This window comes from Mycteria americana, chromosome 10, assembly GCF_035582795.1.
Source record: "Mycteria americana isolate JAX WOST 10 ecotype Jacksonville Zoo and Gardens chromosome 10, USCA_MyAme_1.0, whole genome shotgun sequence".
Taxonomy (NCBI): Eukaryota; Metazoa; Chordata; class Aves; order Ciconiiformes; family Ciconiidae; genus Mycteria; species Mycteria americana.
This window is the reverse complement of record NC_134374.1, coordinates 12,061,662-12,089,654: the sequence shown is the minus strand read 5'-3', so window position 1 is coordinate 12,089,654 and position 27,993 is coordinate 12,061,662. Positions and strand designations below refer to the sequence as shown.

The window sequence follows — 27,993 nt, the reverse complement described above, 5'->3', positions numbered from 1 at the left end:
TTAAAGCAAACTTGCTGCAAAGAGTGATCTCTGCTGTAAAGCATCCTGCAGAGCTTCTTACAGGCAAGTGTTGTTTCCTATATTCTGTTCTGCTTAGGCCACTTGTGGATGTTCTAGAAGAGACATGAACAGAGTGCTGTGAATTAAGTTTTTCTTAATTCACGTTCTCATTCTTATGAAATCCAAGGAGATTAAAGGTAAACATCAATATTTGCATCATAAGAGACTTCCTCTGGAGACCCGTTTACCTCTGTAGAGCTTTAAGAGCTGAAGTGCAGAAGCAGACTCCTGGAGGCATGAAAAGCCTCATTCCTCGCACAAAAACCACTCAGAAGTCAGGCTCGCTGTTTGAATAAAGCAGATCTATTTCAGCACCATAACATTTTATTAAACTACACTATCAAAATCACATTGATGGCAGGGAGAACATTGCTATCAGTGCATATTTTCTGTACTAAGACTGTATTCATAGCATCCAGCACTTGCTGAGGAAAAGGACACCGAAACAGAATCCTTCATAGCCAAAGAGACAGTAGAAAACTCTTCTACAAAAGTCAGGGCAGTTAAGGGCTAGCTGAAAGAGATGAAAGGGAAACACTTCAAGTCAAACCAGTCAGGGAGGGTTATTTTTAAAAAGTTTACTTCTAACCGGTGTTTGTTAACTTCCTCATCCGAGATATGAAGATGCTGATAAACAGCAGTTTTTAAATAGCATCCCCTGTCCCTGCAACTGCCTGCTCACAAACCCACACAAATATTGTGTACTGCTCCTTCACTTGTGAACTGTGATGCACACACTGGAATACAACAGCTTGAAGTGTACTACAGTTATAAAAACCTGCTTCATCTTCTAGAACAAACAATAAAAAGTAGCAGAAATACATTCTATACAGAAGTAAAAAAAAAAAAACCCAAACAGTTGAGTTTCAGACAAATATTAGAGTACATCAGGTTGAATTTAAAAAGTCTCACTTCTAACATCTATGTAACTATTTCTAGTCTCCCTGAGCCACTGCTATGCAACGCACCATAGCAGCAGCTCAAAGCTGCTTTCTGGCACAGACAGGACAACCAGCAGCCTTTTTAAGCAAGCATCCTCAGGAGCAGGTCACCTAAGATGTTTTTTGTGACAAGCCTGCCAAAGGGCTGCAAGCAGAGGTTTAGGTGAAATAAGGCTATTTTCAGTCTTCATGTGAAGACTCATATTGAACAGTGGAAACACAGTAACGCAGTTGTCTGTTCCACCGCTAAGAGGTCAGGCTCTTGGCAGAATAGCAGAAGGTGAGGATGGTTGGTGTTCAAGAGGAGAGGAACTATACACAGTCTGCAACATGATGGGTCTCTTCATTTTCAAATAAGGTTCTTGCGCCCAGCCAGCTGGGGGTCTGCTTCACAGCAGCGGTTGGCAGTGCATCGGCATTTTGGGTTGTCAGTAACACCCGTCCTTCCAGGAATCATCCTCAGTGGCCTGAGTGGTCTGTGCTGACTGAAGAAATCTGGTTTGAGAGACAAAAAAAAAAATGTCACTAACAGCTGTGAGCAGCAAAGACCCCAGTAGTCTGTTGATGTACACGGGAATGCTTGTCTGAGGTTTTTCTGAGGTTTTATTTATGCTGGGCTTCTGTAACATCTGTCTTTTGACAATGTCAGCATCTGCCTGCCTTAGGTAAACCACTGCAGTCGCACAGCTTGCACAGCCCCTGCACCAGGAGGCCAGCAGAACAGGCACAGCAGCAGCAGCTTCAGGCAGTTTAAAGAAATTAAGTGACTATTACAGCAACAGATTTATCCTGCTCTGCTAAGTTGTTAACACTGGTGTGGGTTTTCCCCATGACCAAGGCAAAGAGAAATATTTTTCCCTGAAAATATGACACATGAAAAATAATCAGGTTGTATGTAGAGTACTACAACAAATTAAGAGTTTAAAAAAAAATACCCAAAAGGGAATTTTTAAAGTGAGTAAATACAGTTCAATTTATTGAAGGCTACAACGGGACATTAAAAATCAACTACTTATTGTTTATTAGTCTGATACTGAATCAACTTTCCTCAATCATAAAAGTTTACACTACAATTGTACTGCAAATAGCTGTAAAAAATAGCTTCTGGCAATTTGGTAGCGGGTTTACCACACACAAGAGCACAGCAGATGCCTTAGGACAGTGGGATAAGAACGCTTTGCTTTGCTAAAATGGCATAAAGCAGCCTGTGCGTGTAGTTGTTAGAAGCATCTTAGAGGCCTTATTCTTTAAAGGGATCGAATATGGTCTCACTAAACAGCTGTTGCTTTAGACTATCTACAAACTTGAGGTATCCACTGTCTAAATATTTAGGAAGCTAATCATAAAAGCTAGAAATAAATATCCAAAAAAAGTCCAAAAACCTGTTGCATCTTTCTCAATTAAGATATGGCCCCTAAATCAGTTCCAACTTGTGCCACAAGAACAAAAACCGTACGTTTTTAGAAACCATTATATATGCTCTGCTTTCACCCTCTTGTATGAAGTTACTAGAATGATTCAGACATTAATGATTAAGACAAGCCTTGTTAATTTACCCCACTTTTCAAACCCTTCTAAAAACTCATTAGGCCCTGGACAATGCCCACCTAGAGTCCTAACTGAAGACTAAGGAAGAAAAAAACACCACCAAACTTACTTTACCAGAAGCAAAGTTACAGAAGCACCACAGCAGGTCATTGGGGAAGATTATTGTATTTAAGTAAAGAGAGTTTATTAGTCTTTTGGAAGAGTTTTTCCCCCTTCCCAAAAACAGATGTATGCACCAAATAAATATGTGCTGTCACGTTCATGTCTTACACAAATAAGTTTGAGTCTATACCTCTTTGTTTTCTGGGATAATTAGCTTTGTTTAAAAAAAGCACTTTTTTTTATACAGCTGGAATACTGAAACATGGAATGGTTTGGTCACAGATTACATGGTAAAGAGCGGTATCTCACCCAGAAGCCTGTCAGTTCACACATACATTCACAGAACTTCACTTTAGCGGTATTTAAAGGAACCGCAACCCTTTGCTTCTTGACTGGGGGCAAAGTCCTTAACGTCCATGAATCCTCCAGCTAAGTGCTACCCTTTCTTTAAGGGCTCCCCAACCACAACCCTACATCTAAAGTTAATCAGTAGCCCTGAGCCAACTCTATACCCACGTCACACTTCAAAATCAGAGATGAACATAACTTCATATAAAAAGTGTTTCTAATTTGTGAAATAAAGGCAGATGTTCAAGTCTGAGGCTTGCAGTGTCACGCTTACCTCTTGGATGGCGGTGTCGGCTTGCTCTTGGGCACCGAGATTCCTCCAACAGACGTGCGTGCTTTAATGGGTGAATTTTTGGCCACAGTGACCATATTACCGCTTCTGGTAGTGCAACTGCCACTGGAAGAGGCTGTACTAAGCGAAGATGCCTGTGGTTTTCGAACTCCACTAACAGGACTTGTGTAACTGCAGGCTTTTACTGGCTGCCTGGGTGCTAACAGAGAGTTTGTGCATGACCCTGCTTTCATTGGTTGTCGCACTGTTAAGGGAGGCTGCCCAGCACTGGAGGAATACCTGAGCTTACTGGGAGCCAGACCTACAAACGGAGTAACAAAAGGAAGAATAACCCAGTTAGCAACAGTATTTTAAGAACACTTCAGGATACCGGGCCTTTTAAGGGCCTCGGGTTTAGTCGGGTCGGTTAAACAGACCAAAGGAAAGCAACTACAGCGGCGTGCATCAAAGACTGCGCTGACCTGCTGACCGTTGCTGAGTTCTTGGAATTCGACTGCTTGGCACCTGCAGGTCTGACTCCAAGCTCCGACTGCTCCGTACAGACTCCAAAGCTCGAAGGCTCGTCCTGGCCAGGTTGGGCATGCTGTGGCGCATCTCCTCTGAAATCAAGAGCAAATTCTCTAGTTGCTGCTTCTGGTAGCAGTGGAGATTTATAATGGTTTAGACTATCTCTTGAAAAACACATGCACTTACAAGTAGACAAGTGTGTAACTAATTCCTAGCTTCCATTAAATAACAGCGCTTTTGTAATGTATATGTCAAAATTATTTTCATTGACTCATATCAAAAGCTCGCAACTGGCTTACCTTCGCTGTTTGCATATTTGAGCCGGTCTTGCATCGGACTTTGCACAGATCTCCTTGGGGGACGGATACGGGAAGTGGATGACCTGCCATAATCTGCACTGGAAGAAGGGGACTGGCATCGGGGTGAACTGAGCGGAGATGGTGAATATCTGTGAGCACTACGGTATGACAGGGAACAATCATAATCATCCTCATCCTCAAGGCTGTACGTATCGAACTCCTGGTCACTGTAGGTACCTCTTCGCAGAGAGTGAAGGGAGGCACTGGAACTGCGACGTGATACAGAAGCGGAGCTGGAGGCGCAATCCTGACGGAGACCTGGAGACAGAAGGCAACACGGCTCAAAGTCATCATACTTTAAAAGAGAAATTCCTTACCCAGTTGCAATGCAAATTCAGAAACAATGCTTTTATCAGTGTTTCATTTCACCTCGGAAGGAGAGTCAAGTTAATAACTCTCGTTACTAAAGACACTCACAGCGTATGGAATCTCTAAACTGGAACAGTGTCACCCCTATCAGTACTATTTAATTAGAGCAAAGAGTTAATACTCAAATTGACCTGAATTACTCCTTATGTCACGTACACAAGCAGCTGTGATTGTGGACTATATACTGCCATGCAAGCTCTGTTAGGTTAACTAGGTATAGAGTCTAATTTACAGTATAAATTTTTTAGTTCAATTAATTAGGCACCCACCAGCATTTCAACAGGTTGAAACAAAGATTTGAACTTCTGTCTCCAAGTGAAAGAACACCTGCTTTTTACTGACATCTGCACTGCATCGCTCTGGTTTATTTACAGGCCCTTCCCCATCTTACGCCTTTATTTAAGTCTTCTTGCCTAACAAAATACAAGCAACTTCTTACCAAGAACTAATTTAGCAAACTGGTTGAAGGGACTTTTGAGAAAGGCGTCAGTAAGTTCTGAAAAACCCTCTTCTCATTGCAGTCCCTTCATTGCAGGGATTAAAAAAAAAAAGCAAGCGTTCCCCACTCTTCTCCCTTCACAATGCAAATATGAAAACCTCCCATCATTCTGAGGATGAAGTGCTTTTCATATTTCACTGGAAACTTTGTAATGTGACAGGATTTCCTTGACTTTTTTTTTTTTTAAGTGATCACAAAGTATAAGAAAATACTCAAGTTAAGAAAGAAAAAAGGTCGTTATTTGCTTTATTCACTTTAATACAACTTTTCCTCAGCTGTGGTCAAGTGTAATAAAGTGATAACAAGATCTTGCGTCTTTTGCTCTTTTTGGTCTCATATTCCAATTCTGAGATTACAGTATTTTTTAAATTTATAAAGGCACAGTACTAAAAGTAAATGTTCTCCAAAAGAAAAACAGAGAACTTCATTCTCTGTTTCCTGTAAATCAAATTAATGATTAATTTGCACAGAAAGACAGATCCAGCCACTTTGTTCCACCTTGATCTTCTATTAGGACCTCATCCAAATCACACCGAATTCTACAGAGAGTTTACCAATGATTTAACAGGAACTGGATCAGGGCCCTGAACTCCCCACACGCTGGGACACAGGCATGTTTTATGTGTAAGTTAAATTTGCAGAGCTGTCTCTGAGCACTTTACCGGAGCAAAACTTAAATTGTAATTTCAGCTCTTTCAGTTTTAGTACTCTTGAACTCTTGGTTTTACTCAACACAGCAGTGAAATACTACCGGCATCTTCTGTGAAATAACTAACTTGTAAAATTCAGTCCTCTAGACAGCTTCTAATGTGATTTCACGCTGCAGTTAAGCAGCCTGCTCAGAAAAACAAGACTTTACAAGCAAAAAGTTTTGCTGGGTTATTTTTTTCGGCTGGATCAGTTCCCCAAAGCAATGCACAATGCAGTCACGCAGCTGCTTGTGTTTGCTCAAGCAAGGGGAGAGCAACCAGACAGGCAACTGTAGGCTGCTGCTGTTTGAACTGCCACTATTATGAAACAGTTACTCAAAACTTCACCTGTACTTCAGAGACAATCTGGGATGGAATGTTTTTGAGTATTAAAGGGTGCTTACATATTTAACAAAGTGGGGGTTTGGATAATATTTTCAATAAATTTGTATAATACTTTCAATACTCTGCTTTAAGAGGTGTAATCTTGAGAACATTATACAACAGCTAAGTTCAAGTAACAGCTTGGGTCTGTAGATTTTTAAAGGAAGGCCCTGCAAATCACAAACGTTTCAAATGATCTATTAAATTCTTTTTTTGTTGGGGAAAGGGGGCAGAGAAGAACAGTTGGAATCTATCTACATTTCTCTACAATTCTAAAAGCGTAACACAGAGGAGATCGCCGTCACGTACTTTCTTCCTGAAGGCGTGCCATAACCTGGACGTCAGTCAAGTCCTGCAGTTTATATCCCATCGAGATGGAGTCATCGGATGTACTCAGCTCACTGTCCACAGATGACTGAGAGCTCAGTGCAGAATGCATGCTCAAGTAACCTTTAGGAGGGAAGAGGAGGGAGGAACAGAAAAAGCATTCAGACATCCACGTACAAAACAAGACTGAGCAGCAGAGTATTTATTCCAGTAATGAAATCAGTGCAGTTGTGAAGTTGAGGTATGGTTGCTAGAAATAACTAAGAAGTTAGAAATTACTTGAGAACACAATGCTCAGTATTTTCAGCTGCAATTTTCAGGAGGCAGAGTGTCTTTGTGCAGGGATAAAATTGGGAACTTCTGTCCAGAAGGTGGCAAAGGAATGCTTGGTAATTTTGAGCTTAGAAACATCCTTTAAAAGATCAGTATTATTTCTGCCTATTTTGAGAAAGGGGCAACTACTGATCTAGATACTCAGCAGCAAAGTTATGCAAAGTGCTTGCTAGGGTGTTGGTGAGCAGTCATAGGAGTAAAGGGATCCAAATGGCTTTCAGAGTGCAGTACCTCTAAAATCAGTCATGCAATCTGCTTATGCAAAGTAGAGTTTACAGTAGATTGCGTCCTCCCCGTTCCTGAGGTTTATCCATTTTTTTCCTCTCATCATAAACCAAACTCTCTCTTACAGGGAAGGATATAACTTGTTCATCCAGTAGGTCATAAAAAACAAACTGGAAGGATCTTTCCACCAGGGAAGTTTTTCCATACATCAGGCATTAGGAAGAGAAACAAATAATTTTCCTTTCAAAGAATAATAATAAAAATATCATCGTAATCATCATTAAGTGCAAACTTTTACCTGTTAGTACTTTTTCTTAAGTCAAGCACGTCAGTATTTTCCATGGTGTAAGAGTACTACCACTTGCTACTGAAACAGGGAGATGAGAACAAGCCATGTAACTTGGGGGTTATACCGGTACTTGTCCTTCAAACGTGGGAGGCTTGTAAGTAGCCCTATGTGCAGAAAGGTGGTGTCACCTTCCGTTTGCCTCAGGTACTACTCTTCCTGGCATCTGGGGTGACTGTTACCGCAGGAAGGCTAAGCATCACCTAGCAGTTAGCTTATCTCTGTCTGCAGATGGCAGGCGGATGCGGGCAATGATAGGAGAATCTTGCTACCATTCCATCAACGTTAATTTTGGCTCGGGGTAGTATCTCAGAGAGAGCACGCAATGGTGAGCGTACCTCCATCTTCTTTTCCCATTTTATAACTACCATACTGCTTTGTATTAAAAACAAACAAACAAAACCACAACCACCCCCAAAACCCCACACATTACTAGAAAAATTTTTGGAAACACAGAAGGATCACTGACTGTAAAACCTCTATGTGGCAAACGTGGTTATCGATGCCACATGTTACAAAATACCATAATATACTCCTAGCATAACTAGCCCTTGAACACAGACACATAAGGCTAGATAACTTACAGAGCTATTTTAGGAGAGAGTACATCATTACCTTAAATTAATTCCAAGACAAGGTTGCAATTAGTACTATATAGATTTAGACCCACAAAAAAAACCCAAACAAACCCACAAAGTATAAAACACGATCTGACCAAAGATCAGATGAAGCCAGTAGATATGCAAGAGCCTAAGACCACTTATCACTTTCAACTAGAGTAGGCTTAAGAAATACAAATCCTGCTCAAGCAGGGATTCGAGATCATCACTTAAATAAAAAGCAACAAGTAGGCTGTAGCACACCAGCCAACAAATCAAGAATGTAAGTCAGCCTCCCAAAGCATCCGTATGATGTCATTCACCCTTGACTTTTACTTTAGCTCACGCAGTTTTGCCTGCTGTGTTCTAAGTCTTGAAGGCAGTGCACCTACTGAATAATTCTCAACAACAATGGTAGAAAGAAAACATTTTGTTCTCAGCAAAACATCTAAAAACCATTGCTGAGCAACACTTTCAAACAACGGTTAATTCCAGTTAGGCAGGAAAAAGCAGCAGGTTCCCACCATTATTTCTTCAACAGTTTTGAAGAGTAGTAACTGATGACACGGAAAACACACGTTTGAAGTTCAGGTGTAAAACAAATTTCTTACGTGGACATTGAGCAAACTGCTTTGTACCAGTAAGCCTCAAATCCCTCATCTGAAAAGGCATAAAGTTGTTCCAGTTTCAAGATGCTGACATGACACAGTGACAGAAGTGTGACTGTAGTGTAAGGGGTGTGTCTGTGCGTGTGTGAGTGACACAAATACCCACTCCATTAAGACTGCACTGCTGTATAACATAATCCCGTTTCTTTCCTTCTGGTGTCAGGAAAAGACACTGTAAGCAGTTGAAATCAAGCCAACATGAGAGTAGGGATTGCACCTGTATGATGTAGTATAATGAACAAGCATAAGTTTCCTGCTCTAACCCCTTCTTTAAGACTAAAAGCGGTATTTTTAATACAGCTGTATCTTGAATACAGCTTTTTAAAATGCAAAGTTCCCCATTCAGTTGTGTGTGTTTAGTTTGGTTGTTGCATTTCAAATTGCAGGTCTATTTAAAAACAGTCAAGGAGGGGAAGAAAAACATCCACATTCTTTCATCGGTACAAACTGTTGTGGCTCAACATTACAAGATGAACTGATTATGGTTTTCATTACAGAAACTTCAAAATATACCACATCTGGATTTTGTAAAAGGTTTTTTTGTTTAGTTTTTAAGGGAAGTTACTGTTAAACATTGTTGATTTGAACGGTAGGGAAGCTCCGTTTTTCTTAGCGATAAAATTAGATTCGAGTCAATCAAGTCGACAGTGAACTTTAAACTCATGTTAGCACTTACACAAGTCACATGGGAAGAGCCACCAAACAGATGAAGCGAACTCTCATGTATAATCCTACACGGACAAAGCCTGTTCTATACTTGGCTTTTTATTTGGTACCCTTGACACCTTCAGGAGATTTGCAGAGTGAATGAAGAAGTCTGGAAGTTGCACAGACACTTCGGTTTTACACATCAGTAACTGTTTCTGTGTGAAAAGTTGGTTAGACCTTTGCCAAGCAACCTCATATTAAAAACAAGAAATTGATTTAGAGATCTTTCCCTGCAGAATTCAGCTTGCAAAAATAATCAGTCCTACATGCATCCTTTTGTTTGCAAGGTAGAGATAAGTGTTAATTTCTATTTACAGCAGAAAACCAACAGATCTCAAAAGCATACCTGCAGCTGTGAAAACATCCATATGCAACCCTTTTTTTTTTTTTTTCCTTAAAAAAAGGTTAATTTAACATCAAGTTTCAAGCCAGAAACTGTTAAACATGCTTTATGTTTTTAAACATGCAAATTAGGATCTAGCAATTTCCACAAAACCCAAACAAATCAAGGAAGACTCCTTTGATGATAAAGCCAAGCGGCAAAGCGTTTGCACTAGGAAACTGAGCATGAACTGCACCAAGGATAAAGGAAGCTCCTGAAAGAGCCTCCATGGACTCCTTAGGCAGCAGCTTAAATGCAAAGGCGGACTTGAGGCCAAGCCACTTAGGAAAGCTTCATGACCATACCTACAAATACAGGCTTCTAACAAGAATTTTGTATAAGTTGCCTCTAAGGTAGGAAATCTTACTCCAAACACAATTCAGTCTGATGGAAAGCTTTTGTTATTTTGTGTTTAGCTGCCCACTTGGCCAAATTAAAGGCGTATCCTGGAGACTACGCCTTTTATCTTAAAGCACAAGGCTTCTTTCTGTTGCCTACATTAATCAATATTTTCAAAAGAAACTTCACAAACTCTCAAGCCAGAAAACTGAATCCAAGTAACTTTATAAAGTTAACACCTACATATGATAACATTATTCTAGAGCAGTAATTTTTTTGCCCAAATAGCTGTTTTCTATTTTAAGTCACTTAAAATTAGTACAATTTATAAATACGTAGAAAGAAAGTTATAAAAACAAAAACATGAAATAACTACGCGACATTTAGAATGCAAGGAGGTTTTCTCCCACGTAATAGATGAAACCTGGGTCAGTAAGTGAGCAAATTAAAAGGAGAAAACCCCATGGGTGGACTTGCATCTCTTGACAACTTTTCTGTGTCAATTAGTAATACTCCTTGCATTTTAAACACTACAGGTTTGCACTGCTCTACTGACATGCCATACCTGAGCTGCCACAGGTTAGTAGTGCTTTGTTAGTCGATTTGAGATGCCCGGGAGAGTTTAGTGCATTGCTACAGGAGCCTGTCTCTGTATTCAAATTATGTGCGCTTGGTGATGCCAATGGACTGCAATACAGGTTTTTCCATCTACTGGCTAGAAGGAAAAATACAAAAAAGCCATAAAGGTTATCAAATTATTTTTGAAAACAAAGAGCATAAGATAAAAAAAGGCATCAGATCAAACAAGATTAAATACTGTAAGAGATGTACTTCAAATAAGACATCTTGATGGTGTCAGTTATAAGATGTAAGAAGCAAAGCAGTGCCTGTTCCCTTGCTCACTCTCCCCTTTAACTTGTTTTGTCACTTCAGAAGAATTCCAAATAACTACTGACAAACTCAGCTTTAAAGAAGCCATACATTTCTGAAAGTTTCAGTGCTGGTCTTCAAAGATGACTGTTTTCGTAAGTATCTGTCACTTCTACACCCCATCTTCCTTTTAAAGAACTCCACTGACCTTTATGTTTACACACGTGTTATTTGAATTTTTAAAGCTATGCCTTTAGATTAAAATGAGAGCAAATGAATATGAAAACCAACCAGTCTGAAATGTTTATTCAGCACACACAGACTCACATACGAGTTAGTGAAACAATCAAAATAAGCCAGGTAGCAAAACTTAGTGCAGCCATGCTTACTGAAGTTGGAAATAAGCAGCTGCAATGCTAAGGAAATGATTCAGTCTATGATCTGTATATATTCAAGGGGCTGCTGAATTGCCCACTGAACCCTTACCATTGAGAGAACAGTAGCTAAGAAAACAACAAAGATTGACTACATAACTAGTTTTCTTTTTTATTTCCCCCACAAATATAAAGTCAGATTATTTTAGTTAAAAAGGAGCGATAGAATACAACTAAAGCCCGATACATTTCAGACAGAAAACAAAAAGTTAATCAAATGAACCTTCATTCAAATTTTTAAGCACAGATAGTTTATAAAAGTAAATGAAGCTTGTTCTCAAACTACATTCAGTTATCTCAAATCAGGAATTTCAAGGCTAAACTCAAAATAAGCCTGATTACAAGCAGTGCCAAAACACTGTTCGTATGTAAACTTTTAAAAAAAAAAAAAACAAAAAAACCCCCCCACACACAAAAAACAAAAAAACCCCCCAAACCAAAAAACACACCTAAACCAAAACAGTGGCCTCTCGGACTTCAAATCACTGAGGTCAGATTGCTGGTCAAACTGAAATCAAAATTATTGCATTCACACAGAAGACAAAGCCAGTGAATTCAAAACCCAGGCAGGCAACAACTTCTGTACCAAACTGGGGGTTGTATTTTCAGCAGTTAAGAACATCACTGAACTTCAAAACATTAATTCTCTCAGAAATCTCACTTCTTCAAACACTGCTAACCACAGCTTTTGTGTTTAGATGTTCATGAGTCAAACTAGACAGATGAGGTTGCAACACGTCCTGCTCTGCAATGCTTTTCAATGATGAGTTGTTAGAAGAGAATATTAAAACTAGTCATCCCTCCAGCTGCAGGGGAAATCACATCTGCCTAGATACAGGAAAGCTAAATGAAATAGGAAAGCTATATGATATAGATGGCTATACAATATAGAAGAGGATTACTTAGTCACTTCAAACCCCTCAGCATCTTGGCTATCAGCAATTCAGCCCAGGACTCGCACATTTTATATACAAACCCGGAGTGCATTTGAAGAGACAAAGGTAGGATATCCACCAGCTGGATTCCAGGGGAGGGACTACAGATAAGTAGAAATAGAATAACCTTCTCAGTTTTATAATGAAATAAACTATGCATCTATTCTAACAGCTAATACGGGCTTGATCCTTCTGCACTCTGAAAAAGGAAAAGAAAAAACACAAACCAACGACCCCAGCATACTGAATGTGATGGTGGTACGCAACCACTGAACAGAACACTCCGTAGCATTTTCATTTCAGGCAGATTAAGTAAGGGATTTTCCCTCAGTGGTTAAGTAACACAGCTGAAAGCCACCATGAAGTGCTTTTAGAGGATGGTAAAACTGGAAGGAAAACTAGGTTTCCAAGTGACACCATTTCTTCAAGTTACAGATTTTAATGTCTCATTACTGTAAGCTTTGAGCATCAGACAACTATTTTACCCAGGTAATAATGCTAGTGATAAGATATGGTAAGAATAATCACCATTAGAAACACTCAACAACACTAGAACTTTCTATATAGAAAAAAGCTGCAATAATTGTTTCATATGATTCTCTCCCCCACTCCCCAGAAGCACATTTTTTCCCTCTACATATTTTTACATTAAAGATGTTTAAATATAAAAAAAAAAAATTCAAGAGCCTGAAAATACTAAAATATATTTTAGTGTTTAGGCTTTGAACATATTAAAAAAACCAGAAAGCAAGGTGGTCAATTTGGCAATTAATTTGAAATGTATTTGCATCTTAAAAAAAATACAGAGAGGCAAAACATCACAGTCAGTTTGTTTTGTCTAGTATTTGTAATCAGCATAGTTTTCTTTACATTTACAGAATGATCTCTTACCTTCATCAGCTGAGGCGGTACCAACGTAAACCAAAAGCAGGGAGGTTTTTAGACAATGACAAACCTGGCTGTAGAGATAGGCACCAAGAGCACGACGCCCGAGTGCTATCTCTGCAGATATTCTCCGCTACAGCACTCGCAAACTGCAGGTCTCCTTTGCTTTACTGTTTCTCAATAATGTAACGTACCCAAGTGGAAATAAGACACTTGAAGAAGCAATGCTTATAGTTTACGTACCTTGATCAAGTCTGTTTATAAGAGTTCGGCAGGCTGCTTCTGTCTCGGGACTGGGATTATCCAACACCTGTCGGCACCATTTTAAAGGCGAGTCCGTTTTCTGATCTGTAGTGGATTTTCTCGGGGACACATAGAGCCTTTGCAAGGATTGAAAGGAGACAGTAAAAAAATGCTCATTAACTCAAAGCATACAGCCACCGAAGTAGCATTTACTAAAGTACACCTAACAGTAAGCAATAGAAAAGTTATCCAAATTAAAAACAGGCAAAAAAATTAAAATTTAAATGGTATACTATAACTCAGAAACAAAATTTACTATCACAATAGTAAAATTCACTTGAAGATGGCTTCACAGAGAAAGCACACAGCCTCTGCAAGGCAAGGTTCAAGCCCGGGCTGTTGGGATACAACTGACAGTTAAGTTGTTGGAATACTCAGTGGGGTTCTAACTTGAGATTCAAGGTGATCTACTTTGAGAAGTCTGACTGATGTCTTTTTGGTTAGAAACCCCCTGGCTCTGGATATTCCACCTGTATTGCACTAAAGGCAACAGCTGTCTCCTATCTTCTAACAGCAGCTCTCTGAGACTCTGAATGAATAGTAAGAAGTCTACTCACAGATTTCAGGGATAAACCATTTAATTAGAAGATTTAGAAATCTTCAGACAGTTAGGAAGTATGACTGCATGCTACCTTTCCTTTTTTTTATTGTAATGTTAGATAAGTTCTCCTAAAGCCTAAGTTTTTGGCAGTTCTAATACACCTAGCATTGTTTTGCATATCCATACAGGATTAGGCTTACGTACAGACAGATTTAATCTTCTTATAGTCTTGGATTATTTACAACTGATCTTGTGTAAAGCAGCATCTTAACTATATTTCAGAAGTAGAAAATTTCTCTCAAGAAAGGTCAAAGGGTATAGGAGCCAGATTGAAAAGCAACTCAAGAATTTTACTTGCATATCCCACATTTGCATTTTTAAAGTCAAAAAATTCCAACAGAAAAAAAGCACCCTATATTTTAACATATAAATAGCAACACACGTAAAGCTTTTGTGAGAGGGGAAAAAAAAAAATCAGTATTGTGTACATACAAAAGTTAAAACAGTTTTTAATTCTTGCATGTCACTTAGAGAAGAACACCCTCAGGTAGAGGGCATCGAGATCTCAATCAATAGCATGAGAGAGGCAGGAACAGAAACAAGAAGTGCAGTCATTAAGAGAATCTGCCCACAGAGACAATAAATTTCCTGCATATAATAATACATACCTTACTTTAACATTAGAGCTCCAGCTAAGTAATCTTAATATGCACGTGTTAATGAATTTACTGTGCTATGAATGCACTGGTACAAAAAGATATTTAATATATTTAAACATATTAAAATATATTTAATGACTTCTGCTGAAGTCATTCAGAGGATCATAAAAAGGATTCACAGGTAGGACAGAAAGCTCTGGGATGATGAACTTAAGGACCTGCATCTGTGCAATTTCTGGACAAGTCTGAGAGGTGATTACCTCTGAACTCAACAAAAAAGCAGAGAGGAGATTTCTGCAAGCAGAAACTTTTTTGATCTTGTTTGGCCACAAGGCCGTAAAATTCTTCAGCTTAAGTTTTGAACTACTGAATTTGTCCACAATGTAAGAATTAAGCGTACCAGAAGAAGAAAACTTCCAAGTCTTTGAAGTTGTGTAGATATTGAATACCTTTCTAGAAGGGATATGCTTTGACACTAAATTTTGGGGGATGAATGTACAGGAACCCCGTTGAGAAGTCTAGCTCTCAGTCCATCTTTCTCAACAGGCTCTGATGAGCTGTGCATGGGGCCTTCAGCAAGCACAGCTGCTGCCTCTCTGCACAAGAGAATTCACATGAACGGGCTTCATGGTTCATAATCTCCTGCAAAAGCAAGAGAGTTCTTCCATGCACACAATCCCACAACTGCTATATTTTCCACCACCACCTTCCTCTGAAGCACCAACCCGGTACTGCTTCACCCAGTGAACTGCTCAAAGGTGACAAAGAACCTTCTTGGTCACCAGCAAACGAGCTACAGCCCCACTTGATGATTTACGCTACTCCCAACAGCTGTCCTCACACTGATGTATACATAATATTTCACCTTCCTCAGTGCAAAATCCAGTATTTGAGCATAAAATGATCATGAGGATGGTTTTAAGACTTCAAGGAACGTCTGCATGCACTTAAATTGCCTCCTACTCTCTCTTCTAGCAGTAACTTTCCACACTCCTGCAGCAAGATAATATCAAGTCTTTCTGCTCCAGTTACTCATTCTCACACAGACATCTCTTATTCAATTCATAAAATACTCCTTTCCACAACAAAACTAATATAAATCAGCAGATATTTTAGTAACTATCCCATTAATTTCTGAAAATCCCTCATGTTTAAAAGATATAGAAACATACTATGGGACTCTCAGTTCTCAGGTGTCCTATCCACAAAAGCAATGTTTGGCCAAGATAAAACATACAAACAACTGGGATATTTAAAATATTGTACTGGCATCAACATGTCCATCTAACCTACTGCCCTGTCACCTATCCTCTATCCAGATAAGGGTAAGTACAGAAACAATCAATCCAAAAGCCATACTGATGTGCAAAGCTGTCCCAGAATCCCATAATTTTGCAATTTGGGGCTGTAAGATTGAGCATCTCTGTCTGCAACAGCTCTCAAAAGAGTATTTTCCAGTGAAGGCATCTAATCCTTTTTTTGAATTCATACCTGCTTTTAGCACCCACAGCACCCTAGTGCAAGGGGTCCCACGACGCAGCAACACGCAGGGTGAAGAACCACCTCCATTCACTTGCTCTGAAAATGTCACCTGCTATTTACTCTTGATATTGTCTGTTTTTTGGGGGACAGGATACAGGTGGGAGGCAATTATTCTCTACCTCCTCTTGACATGCCACTCATGACTTTACAGATCTTAATAGCATCCCTGCCCCTGGCCAGACCCATCTTTTTCAGGGAGTAGAGATTCAGTCCCTTTAGGCATGTCTCATACAGAAGCTTTTTCATACCAAGCTTCACACAAAACCACATGCTAACAAAAAAATCCAAAAGCTAATTTGCTATTGACAAAATAAGTGCTGAGAAACGTGAACACAAATATTCCTGAATCTGCAAGGTTATCTTTTATGAAAGACCCCACAAGCGTATCTTGCTGCATTTCTGCACGGGCAAATGAGCATTACAACCACTTAGATCCAATAAAACAGAGAAAGCAAAGTGCTCTCGCTCTGGATTTATGTTACAGTTCAGACCAAAAAAGCAGCAATAAAGCCATCAAACAAAAAAAGAGGCCAATAGCCTCCTGAGGCAGGTCATGCTGTTCTTCACATACCTTAGGTTAAGGGAGGAAATCCTGCTCTACTTCAGGAAGTTCTACCCAGCTCCTTCCATGCTTCCAGTCATGTTCCTACCCAGGACTCTACCAGCTGAAGATGACAACACTTGTTTAATGGCTAGAACCATCTCCACATGGAGCAGAGCTACCTGCTTCCCAGGTGGTCAGAGTCCTCAGTAGTCTGCCAGAGGACTCACATTTTTCAGCTGAGAAGTCTCTTGGCAAGGGATGGTCTCACTTAGAATTTCACTAAACTCAATTAAGTAATCACAACTCAATTTTTCAGAGCACTGACAGGCAACTTACAAAAAAAGAGGAATTATGGTTTGATTTCACAGCGTCAGGTTTACTATTTTCCTTTTTAAGTAGCTTTGGGGAAGGGTTCCACATACTTAGCAAGCTAACTTCTCAAAATATGCTGGCATAGCTTATTCTCCTGGAGCACTGCACACCATCAGCAGATAAACTAAAAACACCAGCCCCACAAACAGAAGTGAATATTTTTCTGGACACAGAATTAAGAACCAGAAGTCACCTTTTCCTAGAGGCTCCCCCACCCAGTGCCATCCTCCGTTGGGCACCGTGGCACAACTGCCGCAACAGCGGCCAGGCTGATACAGTACCACAGTTCCAGCTGAACTAAAACAGGCTTTCTGCTGAAAGAGGGTTTTGTGATAAGCTAAACTCACTCTGCTCTGTTTAAAAACATGCAGAATTTTATTTCTGGTAGTTTTATCCTCTAAGGCTGTTTGATTTGTCAGGTTAACTTAATCCAATAAGCCCTGGAAAAAAAAATGTACTCAGGCATGCCATTAAGCATGCATACAACTGCCAGTTCACGAGTCAGCCAGTCTTTTGGGTTTAGCAAATACCTGACTACTGAATAAGCTTTACCTTGCATTTTGTTCCTACAACTCAGCAATTTGGGTGTGAAGCATGCTCTGCTTAAATGGCAAAAGGTTATGCTTTGAATGTTTTCTTTTTTCAAATTGCAAATGACAATTAAGAAGTCATTTAGATCGTTACAAGGCCTAATACAAAATTCAGAAAATAAACATTTGGGCATATATTCTCAATCTGATGCATTGGGGGTTTGCTGCATAACTTATTAAATATGAATGAGATTTTCTTCAGCTTCTGCGAGGAAACCCTTAGATAAAGCATCTTTAGTTTCTGCTTACTAGCGTATGTGTTTCACTTTCCCATATGAAGTATTTTATGAAATGCACCTCTGGCAAGAGCCAAGTAGTTTTAGTTGTGCAGCAAGCACAACGTGAGATTTTTCTTCCATTAAGAAAGTAGGCGTTCAAAAATAAATTTGTGGGATTCTCTGCACTTTACTCTGACATATTCCAATGTGCTAAAAGCAGAGCATTTTCTAGAGATAATATTTTTCTTTTGGGGTCAATGTCACAGGAGGATTTATGGGAGTTAATGGCCATTGTTGTTTGATTTTGAAAATACTGCTTTAAATAAACCCCCCCAAGAATCTAGAAAATACTATGACAACTTTCTCAACTTACATACTGCACTGGGGGGAAAAAAAAAAAAAAAAGCATCTTCACAATTTAGTAACACATCAGATCAATTATATGAGTGCAAGCCAGTATTGCCTGAGAATTTAACATCCTAATCACACAGAATATTTGTACTAGTAAATCTACAGATCCTAAGAAGAGAATTCAGGCTGCAGAAAGCTCTATAACTAGTATGTTAGTAAATTAAACTGAAAACAAAATGAACCTCAGTTTAAGACACATGCTTGGCTTATTATACATCTTCCACAGCACTTAGTACCAGTAGCTACAGCGGTACCAAAAATGGCAGACATTACACTGATTTTCAAACCTTTGAGTTATATACATCAGTGCAAGGAGAAAGAGACCTGACATAGCTGAATATGTTTAGAACAATTTAGGTTTACAAGATACGCCTCCATAAAGTGCTAAGGCAGCAGCTAAATTCTTCTATTAAGCATGTATTTCAAACAGATAATGCATTCATTTTCCTTTCCTTTACATATCAGACTTCAGAGCGTTGATTTTCAAATTTATTACTGTGCTTATGCTGTTCTAATCTCAAATCTAAACACTATTGTTGAACAGAAATACCGAGAATACAGTGTTGTGGAAAGCAACAGTGAAACAATACTGTCCAGGTCTTCAAATGATAGAAACATGAAAGGAAAAAATGAGAAAAATCCCGTGGAAAACACTCTACACAAAAACATTATAGTATTAGCCCAAGTAGAGGTTTGAGCCTTTAATCCCAAGAAACAGAAATGGAAAGAGAGAAAATTATGCTGCAAAACCCAGAAGAGGCACCAGTTTTTCATGTCTATCTAGTGACCAATCCTGCTGAACAAAATACCCAAACTCTACTCACTAAGTCACAGAAGCTGCAAACATTGCATTAGCTTAATCTCAAGCCAATAGTCTGTATGACGATCAAAAAGCACCTTGTGGGACAACTTAGGAGTGGTATTATACGTACACTGCACAAGGATGCTGAGCAGCATCCGTAGCAATCCTGCTGCAGCAACATAAAAAGGCTTTCCCTCTCTGTCTGGCAGTGCAACCAAGCAGATTACTGTGCCCACACCTCTTTTTACAGAAAGATCAGTGAGCCGATACCTCAAGTGTTTCGATAAGAACTCCATCATTTTAAGCCTGCACCATCAAAAGCAATTTAACCCAAAAGGTCATATTTTGCACACAAGCATCAGACAAGCAGGTAGATTTTTCCTTTCAGATTACTCCGGCACGGGCAATTACTGGCCACAAAGCCTGCTGATGGTAATGCTACCTTAAAGCAGCACAGAAGGGTTTTGAAGGAGCTCATCTACCCAGAGATTGCACACAGCGAGACAGACATTACCCAGACCATCGTCATGGCTAACTGCAGCTAGCACAAATGGGTAACACACTACTCAATCAGGAAATGGTTTTGATAAGTCATCTGTACATTATTTAATGCAACAGAGCTAACTGAGCCATTGTTAAAAATACCTCTAGAAGGTTTTCATAAAATGACCAGTCTGAGAAACCGAGACCTTGCAAATTACTGTTTCTAAGTCACATAGAGTCTTGTCGGCAAGGAAAGATCAGGCAAACTACTACATGGCCTGGGGAAATGTACAAATTGATTATATAGAGAGTAGGGTGTTAAAGTTCTCCCCCAAATTAGAGGCACAAGATGCTGTATTTTTCATGATGCTATATTGGTATAATATCTGAATTTTGTGCAGAACCACAACCTCATTTGGTGGAACTTCTCCAGAAACGTTTTTCCTATATCTGATGGTACAACAAGCTAACAATTATTATATTCTGCAGTATGTTGAATTAAATGCCTTAAGACATTAATATAGAAGACCACTGGACATGGGGCTAAGTCTGAAAACATACACTCCCAGGAAACTCCTAAATAGGAATTTATTTGAGCAAACCATGCTCCTTCTTCCTACAAAGACTATTTCAAGGGCACCCCACTTGCTGAACTCTTGAAGCAGGAGACAACACAACAGGATGGTGAAGGCAGCGCAACCTGTTTTCAGTTGAAAGACAAGCTTTTGGGAATGAAAACTGTGCAAGGCGTGCACGTACCAGCAACACAGGGATTCACCCGAGTGACATGGATTCTTTCTCCTCCTCACCCCACAAAAAAACGGGACCATGTTAGGCTGAGTAGACCCGTACATTCATGTACGCACCCATCGTATTTTACATATTCTTTTAAAAGGAACTCGGCAATTTAAAAGAAACGTAAAGAAAAGGTTCTGTTACATGGATTTATTTGATTGTTATGGTGTGTTTTGTTTTTAAAAAAAAGCAGAAGAACATACATAAAAGCTTATCTGAAGCCCTGTGTTAAACCGCTGGCAGTTTTGCCACTGGGATCAAGATCTTAAGCAACAACAGCAGCAATACTGGGGAGACACGTACAAGGGCCTCTTTCCTTCCATCAAGGAGAAAACCTAGAGTTGTTCAAGTTTGGTACTCATTCCATCAAAAGAGATGGAGGCAAAAATAGTCTAATCCAGTAAAAAGGAGAGTATTTAAAAAGTTTAAGGCTTTTCGCTTCTGCCATTTCTTCCTCTCGCTCTTTCCTCCAGTGACACGTTAATAAGAACACTTTATAGTTCAGAGGGGGGTGGAATTTGAATCATTTCATCATAATTCCAAGTAAAAATTCTCTCTCCCAAGTCTTACCAGGAAAAATAACTGACAATTGGCAAAACACCAAACAAGTAGCATGGGAATGCATAACAAAATGCTGAACACAAATCACTGCACGAAGAACAATAAACTAAACACACAGAAAACCACAACTTAATTGTTATATACAGGGAGTACCTAACAAGGACAAACACTAAGGAAGACAAACAAGGTAACGCTATTGCAAGCATATCTTGTTTGTTCCCTTCTGTAGGGGTAACAGCCTTCCTACAAACAGCTCAGGAGCTGATCTGCGCTGAAGCATAGTGGAAGGGAACAAACTGGTAAGCAGTAATGGGCAGACCGCACTGAAGTCTAAGTTAAAGATCATGCTGAACTCAACAGCACAGAAAGCCGACTTCCACTTAATTGGGTCTCAAGGATATTTACAATTTTGAATAGCTATTTGAGAAAGTGACCTAAGAAAGCAAGTCAAGGGACAGACACCACAGAGTACAGAGTTACAGCTACTGCAGGTAATGCACCTCATGTTTCACAGGAGTTCAGTCACTGCAATGTTGTTTTTAAAAACAAAACCTTAGACCACGCAAATCTTGCTGAAGCCAAGCGAAGCTGCACAGAAACGCTTGCAAGTTTGATCCGAATAAAACCAGTAATTTCAAAACAGTGCAGAAACGGAGACTCTGAGACTCTATCAGAAAACAGAAACAAATCCTCTGACCCACTCCTCCATGCTTCCGCCTTCACCCTCCTAGGGTAGTGGCTTTTGCTGTTACCACTTCAGCTCAAGTGGCAAAAATCCACGTGGTAGACTTAACTAGAGGTTTCAAACCTCCTAAGAAGTCATGGGGCATAAGCACACCACCACAACAGAAATTACCCTAACGTTTGGACTTGTTCTTAAAACTAGAATGACATGAAGATAGAAGAACTAAAGCCTCTCTTTTTGAAAGCCTCCCACTCCACACCCCCTATTTTAAAGGCTTTCATACTTTAAAAGAATACAAAATGAGTTCTTAGCATTCTTTGATGATGCTATAAAGCATCATCCCCTCTACTAGATGATATTAAAGAAAAGGTCAGCAAACCAAAAGCAAATCAATTCAGCAGTGACAGGAAAACACAAAGCCACTGTGAATTTCTCAGAAATTACCAAAAGTCTGAAGTATCAAAGTACACATGATATGTTCCAACATTAGCTACAGGTTTTTTCCTAATGTATAATATTAAAAAAAGGACTGCAAATATAAAAATATAGTAAGCTATTTGCTTTGACTACTACACTGCTTGACACATTTAGATATTAATTCCATTCAGGCAGTACAAAATTCCCCCTCCAATCACCAAAGCCACCTTATTAAAGTTGATCCTAAATCCAGATAGTGTTAAGGTTTTTTTGTTGGGTTTTTATGTTCGTTTTTCTTAAAAAGCTCCACCACACACTGTTTTCTGGTTGTTGCCGATAGGAACACATGAATACCTGCACTGACAGTATGCGAGATGTGCTTATGAAGAGAATTTCGGGTATTTGGCAATAAGCACAGCCATGTACCACTGACTTTACATACATTATTCGTTCCCCACTTTCAGTTGCTGAAGAGCTCTAGAACAAGAAGCCATTGTAAGAACGGCTTCTTGTTTTACCAGGTTTGACAAGAGGCAAACAAAACAGACAGAAGCAATGCAACATGATCAAAGGTAATTTATGATAATAGAACTTGCACAAGAGCTCCATAATACCACCTTTATTTAGGCTCCTTGGGGCACCTCTTTTTAATCTGTTAGCCTATATCAACGAAATTTGACAAGAAAACAGAGGTATCAAAAACATGAAGATCGTACAAGGTCTAGTGAGAAGGGTACCTGGTAAAGAATGACCTTATTAGCCACCAGCTCAAGGAAAGGTTGATAAACTGAGCCTCTGGGTGCAGAATCCCTCCTGATTGCACTGCACAGTATTCACTGCCCGTGTAAATCTCAGACCCTGTCGGGTTTCTTTACCAAGTCAATGTAGTTTGAAGAATCTCTCATGTCACAGACTATATAAACATGAATAGAAAACTAGCGGTTTTCATTAACATGGAAATAATGAAGCCTGTCTTCCAAATTCAACTTATTAAGTATATTCCTTTTTTTTTTTTTTTAAAAAAAAGAAATCTGCTCAAAATGCTGTTTAGGTATGCTAAAGAGTTTCAGTGATCAAGTTAGAAGCAGTATTTGGGTTTTAAAAGAAAAAAAAAAATCATGACTGGCAGTAGAAGTTAAAAACAATGGGAAGTCACTTGTACTACCTGCAGCCAGGAGAGGTGTGTGAATGAGCTTTCTGAATGCCTAGGGAAGGAACGCATAAGAAGAAACTCAATTTTGAAGAACACTTCTATCTTTATACATTCCTTTCCAAAACTAACTAATGCTGAAAATCAGTCTTCCCTCATTTGTCATCTCAAAAATGCCTTCCCCTGTTTCTAGTATAACCTTGAATTTAGGCTGGAGCTGACATCATTACGTTATTGAGCTCCATTCCATTAACAAATAAAAGTTTACCTTCACTTACAACAGCTAAAGAATTTTTATAGTTTAAGATTTGTTTCGTATTCAGCAACCATCCTGCAGTGCTATCTCCACTGCCAGATTAATCTCTAGCTACACAATTTTGAAATACAATTTGCAGATCCCTGAGGCTAACCTACAAAGTCTTAAAATTAAGAACTCGAGGTAAAATCTCAAGTCACAGCTACTGCATGAGCTGGAATTAGCCTCAAACTTTAACTAGGTTTGGAAGGGCAAGGGAAATTAATCTGCTGATTTCTAAAACAAGTTCTAAATAAGGCTGCTGGTGGAGTGGAGAGTCCTACAAAGTAAGGTCAGTTAAGGATTACATCATTGATCTGTTTCAGTTCATATCTCTAAACAAAAGAAACAGGTTAACTGCAAAGAAACAGTATTCAGGAAATGGAAGTTACTTATCTTCTTGGATACTAGCAAAAGCCACAAACTCCAGATGGCCTAAGGTCTCAGTTTGTACTTTACAAAATTATTATTTAAATACAGTATTTGACAGTTATGTACAAAGTTTAAAAACTCCATTATTCATTCATCTGTGTGCATTATACGTACATAAACTCACGGCGAAAGGAAGGTTTTCTGTGCTTGCTACAGCGGTGTCAGGAAGAAAGGGGGAAAGAGAAGCCTTATAGTTAAACTGATTTAGAAAAAAAAAATGCTCTGGCACAAAGGTCTTAAAAATAAGAACAGCCCATAATGAGAACTGCATTCTTGCTGCTAAAAATCAAAGCACTGTATAGAAATCACTTTAGACCCTTAAAAATTATCGCACACCTAAACACAGAAACTCCCAACCACAGCAGCGCAAGTTCCATATATTACTAAAGTTCTGAAATACATACCAGCTATCATCTTCTTCACTGCAATTTTCAAGTTCTAACACTTTCACTTCATCCAGATCTGTGTTATTTGAAAGACTTTCTAGATCTCCACATTTTTCGTTGGGATTTTGTTCATTTGTTTTAACTGAGGAACCAATACCTGCAAGGACCAAATCTCCCGTAAGCTCTGTGCTATTACTTGTATCCGTACGTGAAGAACATCTGATGTTTTCGCCGGTCTTCGTTTCCGCCTTACACATGCTGGGAGACAATTCCTCAGTGGCACTGTTGCAACTATATTGCATGTGGGCATCAATGCCTTTTTTTAAGTAGTTGTTCTCTCCCTCCTCTTTTCTTATTTTGCTTAGTTGGTTGTGCAGATCTGCCATTATTTGCAATTCTTGCTTCTCAGTTATCGCATTGATGCTATTATTAATTTCCATCCCATTAAGACCAGAGTCATGGTTATCCACACCACTACGGATCTCACTTTGCATGTTTGTCCCAAGCACGCTCCTGCTACTCTTCGTTCTTGGGTGCTGATTCTCGATCTCCAGTCTCCTCACTAGCTCCCGCAGCTTTCGCACCTCCTCTAGCTCTGGGCCAACCTCCTCGGATGCCGGCTCCGTGTCAGGACCCATGGCAGAGTTCTCCGTTGAGTCTCGTCCTAAGTCAGGCTCCAGAGCATGATCCTGCTGTATGACTGGGGCATTTCCAGGAACTACCATCATCCAAAATGCTCAGTTTCACTGCAAGACATGAAAAAGGTATAAAAGCTCCACAAAGATGCACAATGTTTTAAGCAAACTGGAATTAAACACCGAAAATTCTGCCTTTTATAAGCATAAACTAATTACATTGGGGTACAAGGTGACTGAATTTAATCAAAATCTATTGAAAAAGAACAACTGAAATTAGCATGAAACATTTCATCAAACACAAATTACTCGTTTTAAACAGCTAGGATGTGCAACTATTCTGCTACAAATTAGACTGTATAAAAGGAAGCTGATTTAATCATACACAATAGTTTAGTTTCCATCTGTTTACAAACAAAATACATGAGAAAAGCACTGATTGAGCAAAGTCAGGAAACATAATTAGCACGGTGCTGACGTCAGACAATGACAGCATTAAGAAAATGGTAAAAACATCCTTTGTTCATTACCAGGTTTATCCTGGAAAAGCAGAAAAAACTTGAAAACATTTCTGTATCAACTTATACCAAAGACTAAGGACAATGACTAATGACAGGAACTGCAGTTACTGTGGTGCATGAGAATAAGCATAACTAATGATTTTACTGGCATATTTTCCTGTTAAAACTGAAAAGAGAGAGGCAAGCTCTCTGATGCAAACACAGCAAAAAACAGAAAAAAAAATTAGATATATTTATCCCACCATAGATTACATATTCCAATAAGTTTCATAAAACGAAGACAGGAAAAGCAGAGAGATGGCTTAAGTGCTACTATTCATCCCGTGGTTGTGCGGACCAAGGAAGAGCACGCAGAGCACCATCACCCAGGCAGCTTTAAACTGCCCAGGGATTCAGGCTTCCCAAAAGCCATAAAATAACGCTGGTGCATTTAACATGCAGTTTTACACCACTTACAGAACATTAAGCAAACACTGATTTTTCCCTACACTAGTGATTTACGTGAGTTTTCAGTTTCAATGCGTGCATTCATTTCTGAATCGACTGTTCACTGAAAAGCCCCTAATATGAGATTAATGTTCCACAGAGCAAGTAAAATAGATTCCCCTAAAAAAAATTATAAATCCATTCTGTTTTGCAGAAAGAGGGCAAACAGACTGACAGGCAGAAGAGGGAGTTAGACGATTCAAAGTTTAAAAGATTTGATGCAGGCATTACAACTGCATTTGAGCCCTGATTTTTTTGTGGCTGCAGATATTCTTCCCCCCTCCCCTTGCTGTCTGAAGATTTTTCCTGTTTTTAAGGCCTACCTGCCAGGTAGAGGAAACCACAACAATTAAATGTCACACAAAGTACACAAAGCAAGCAAGGTTAAAACTACAGACACTCCCCATACACGTCTTAGCATCTCCCTATTACTTAGTTCCTTGTAACAGCAGTAGCTGAGTACATTTCCTAAAAAAATATAGTTTTGTTTTTACTTGACAGGGTGGTTTGTTTTTTTTTTAACTTTGGTCCTCTACATCCAAGATGAAAATTTCAGGCTTATATTTGAATTAATAATGAACATGAACAGCACTTACAAAGAGCTATAAGTGAACACAGCTGACTGCAGCACACTTAAAACACAGCTTTCAAAAATCATGCCTATAAGAAGCATTGCTGAAGTCATTTTGACTTGGGGAAAAGAAATGTAATTTGTAGTTACCAAGCCATCCGATTCCTACTCATATGCCCACTTGGAAAATCTCCCCATGTGCATTCTCACTCCTACGAAATCATCCCATCTCTCGACGAGTAACGAAACTAGTATGATTTCCAAAGACATTTCAAAGCTATTGCTCAGTAACTCACTGAGGATGCGCCAGCGGGGAGTTTAAGAGTTCTACTGTCAAAGCGAAAGACAACGACCCAAGGGGGGAAAGCAATGGGATCTGTAACCCAAAAAATCAGTTCCCCTCCAAGGCTGAGGAGCAGCAAAAACTGCATTTGCATTCACGGGGGGGGGACACGACACACAAACAGATTAAAACCATTTAGCCTTTTCCCACAACCAGTAAAAGTCTAAAACCCACCCAAATAAAGCCGCAAGGATACAGAGGAAAAAAAAAAAATCTGTAAAACTTAGTTTCATTGTATAATGAGCTGGAAAAAAAAAAAAAGAAGAAAGAAGGAAGCCACATTTCAAGCCATTACTGTGTCAGAGACAATAATTTGGACTTTTTCAAAAAGACATCCGGGTTTTTAACGGCAGGTTAACGGGCTCTCCTCACCACAGCGGATGAGATGCAGTCGGCGGGTGAACAAATGCCTCCCGTGTGCCCCCCACCCTCCCCTCCGCCGGGGCTCCCACGGCCCTTCCACCCGCCCGGCCACGAACTCCCCCCGCCGCGGGCAGGCTGCAGACCCAGGCGGCCCTCACCATCCCCGGCCCCCGCTCCGGGGAGGAGGTTCCCCGCCCCGAGCACCCGCCGCCCGGCCGGGAGTCCCGGAGCGTGGACAGCTCCCGGTGTGCGGGCACGGCCAGGGCCGGCCGCGCTGAGGGAGGAACCGGGGGGAGGAGGAGGGCGAGGGCGGGGAGAGGGTCGCAGCCGGCACCGGGTGCTGTGGAGAGACCGGGGCCGCCAGAAGAAGGCTGCGGCCCGGGTGGGAGCCCCATGGGTGGAGGGAGGTGGGGGTGCCCTGCGTGAGAAGCGGGCACGGGGTGTGAGGGACCGGAGGGGCGAGGGCGCGACCCTCACGGGGCGCTGCGGGGGGCTCGGGCGCGGCCAGTCCACGCCGAGCCGAGCCGAGCCGAGCCGAGCCGAGGGCTCCGGCCACCCTAGACCCCTCCCTCCCCCTCACAGGGTACCTGCCGCGGCCACCGAGGGATGGTGGGTGGGTGGGATGGTGGGTGGGCGCCCGCTCGCGCTCCGGCCCCGCCGCCGCCGCCGCCGCCTTTCTCGGGCGACGTCCGGAGCCTCGCTCGCAAACGGCGGGAGGGAGTCGCCGCCGCGCGCGCAT

The 27,993-nt window shown here is 40.3% G+C and overlaps 1 protein-coding gene across 3 annotated transcripts; it reads right to left on the bottom strand.

The window, feature by feature from the left end:
- Positions 1-339: 339 nt before the first annotated feature.
- LOC142415168 (SLAIN motif-containing protein-like) lies at positions 340-27,993 on the bottom strand. Of its 3 annotated transcripts, none has more exons than XM_075513200.1 (9): positions 26,699-26,830; positions 24,354-25,081; positions 13,393-13,529; positions 10,591-10,740; positions 6,408-6,548; positions 4,098-4,415; positions 3,753-3,890; positions 3,274-3,592; positions 340-1,496 (listed from the first exon to the last, which is right to left on the bottom strand). In XM_075513200.1, the coding sequence occupies exons 2-9, from the start codon at positions 25,061-25,063 to the stop codon at positions 1,430-1,432; spliced, it is 1,980 nt and encodes a 659-aa protein (XP_075369315.1). In that variant the 5' UTR covers positions 25,064-25,081; positions 26,699-26,830; the 3' UTR covers positions 340-1,429. The 3 variants fall into 3 exon arrangements, with proteins under 3 accessions (XP_075369315.1, XP_075369314.1, XP_075369316.1); XM_075513199.1 differs by lacking the exon at positions 26,699-26,830 and adding an exon at positions 27,842-27,993 and having other exon boundaries at positions 341-1,496; XM_075513201.1 differs by lacking the exons at positions 10,591-10,740; positions 26,699-26,830 and adding an exon at positions 27,842-27,993 and having other exon boundaries at positions 341-1,496.

Excerpts from the sequence above, each read along its gene's own strand:
- LOC142415168 (XM_075513199.1), bottom strand. The coding sequence starts at position 25,063 with ATGATGGTAGTTCCTGGAAATGCCCCAGTCATACAGCAGGATCATGCT. Across the intron at positions 3,891-4,097 it reads CAAATATGCAAACAGCGAAG|AGGAGATGCGCCACAGCATG; the intron begins GTAAGCCAGTTG and ends TCTTGATTTCAG. Across the intron at positions 3,593-3,752 it reads AACTCAGCAACGGTCAGCAG|GTCTGGCTCCCAGTAAGCTC; the intron begins GTCAGCGCAGTC and ends CTCCGTTTGTAG.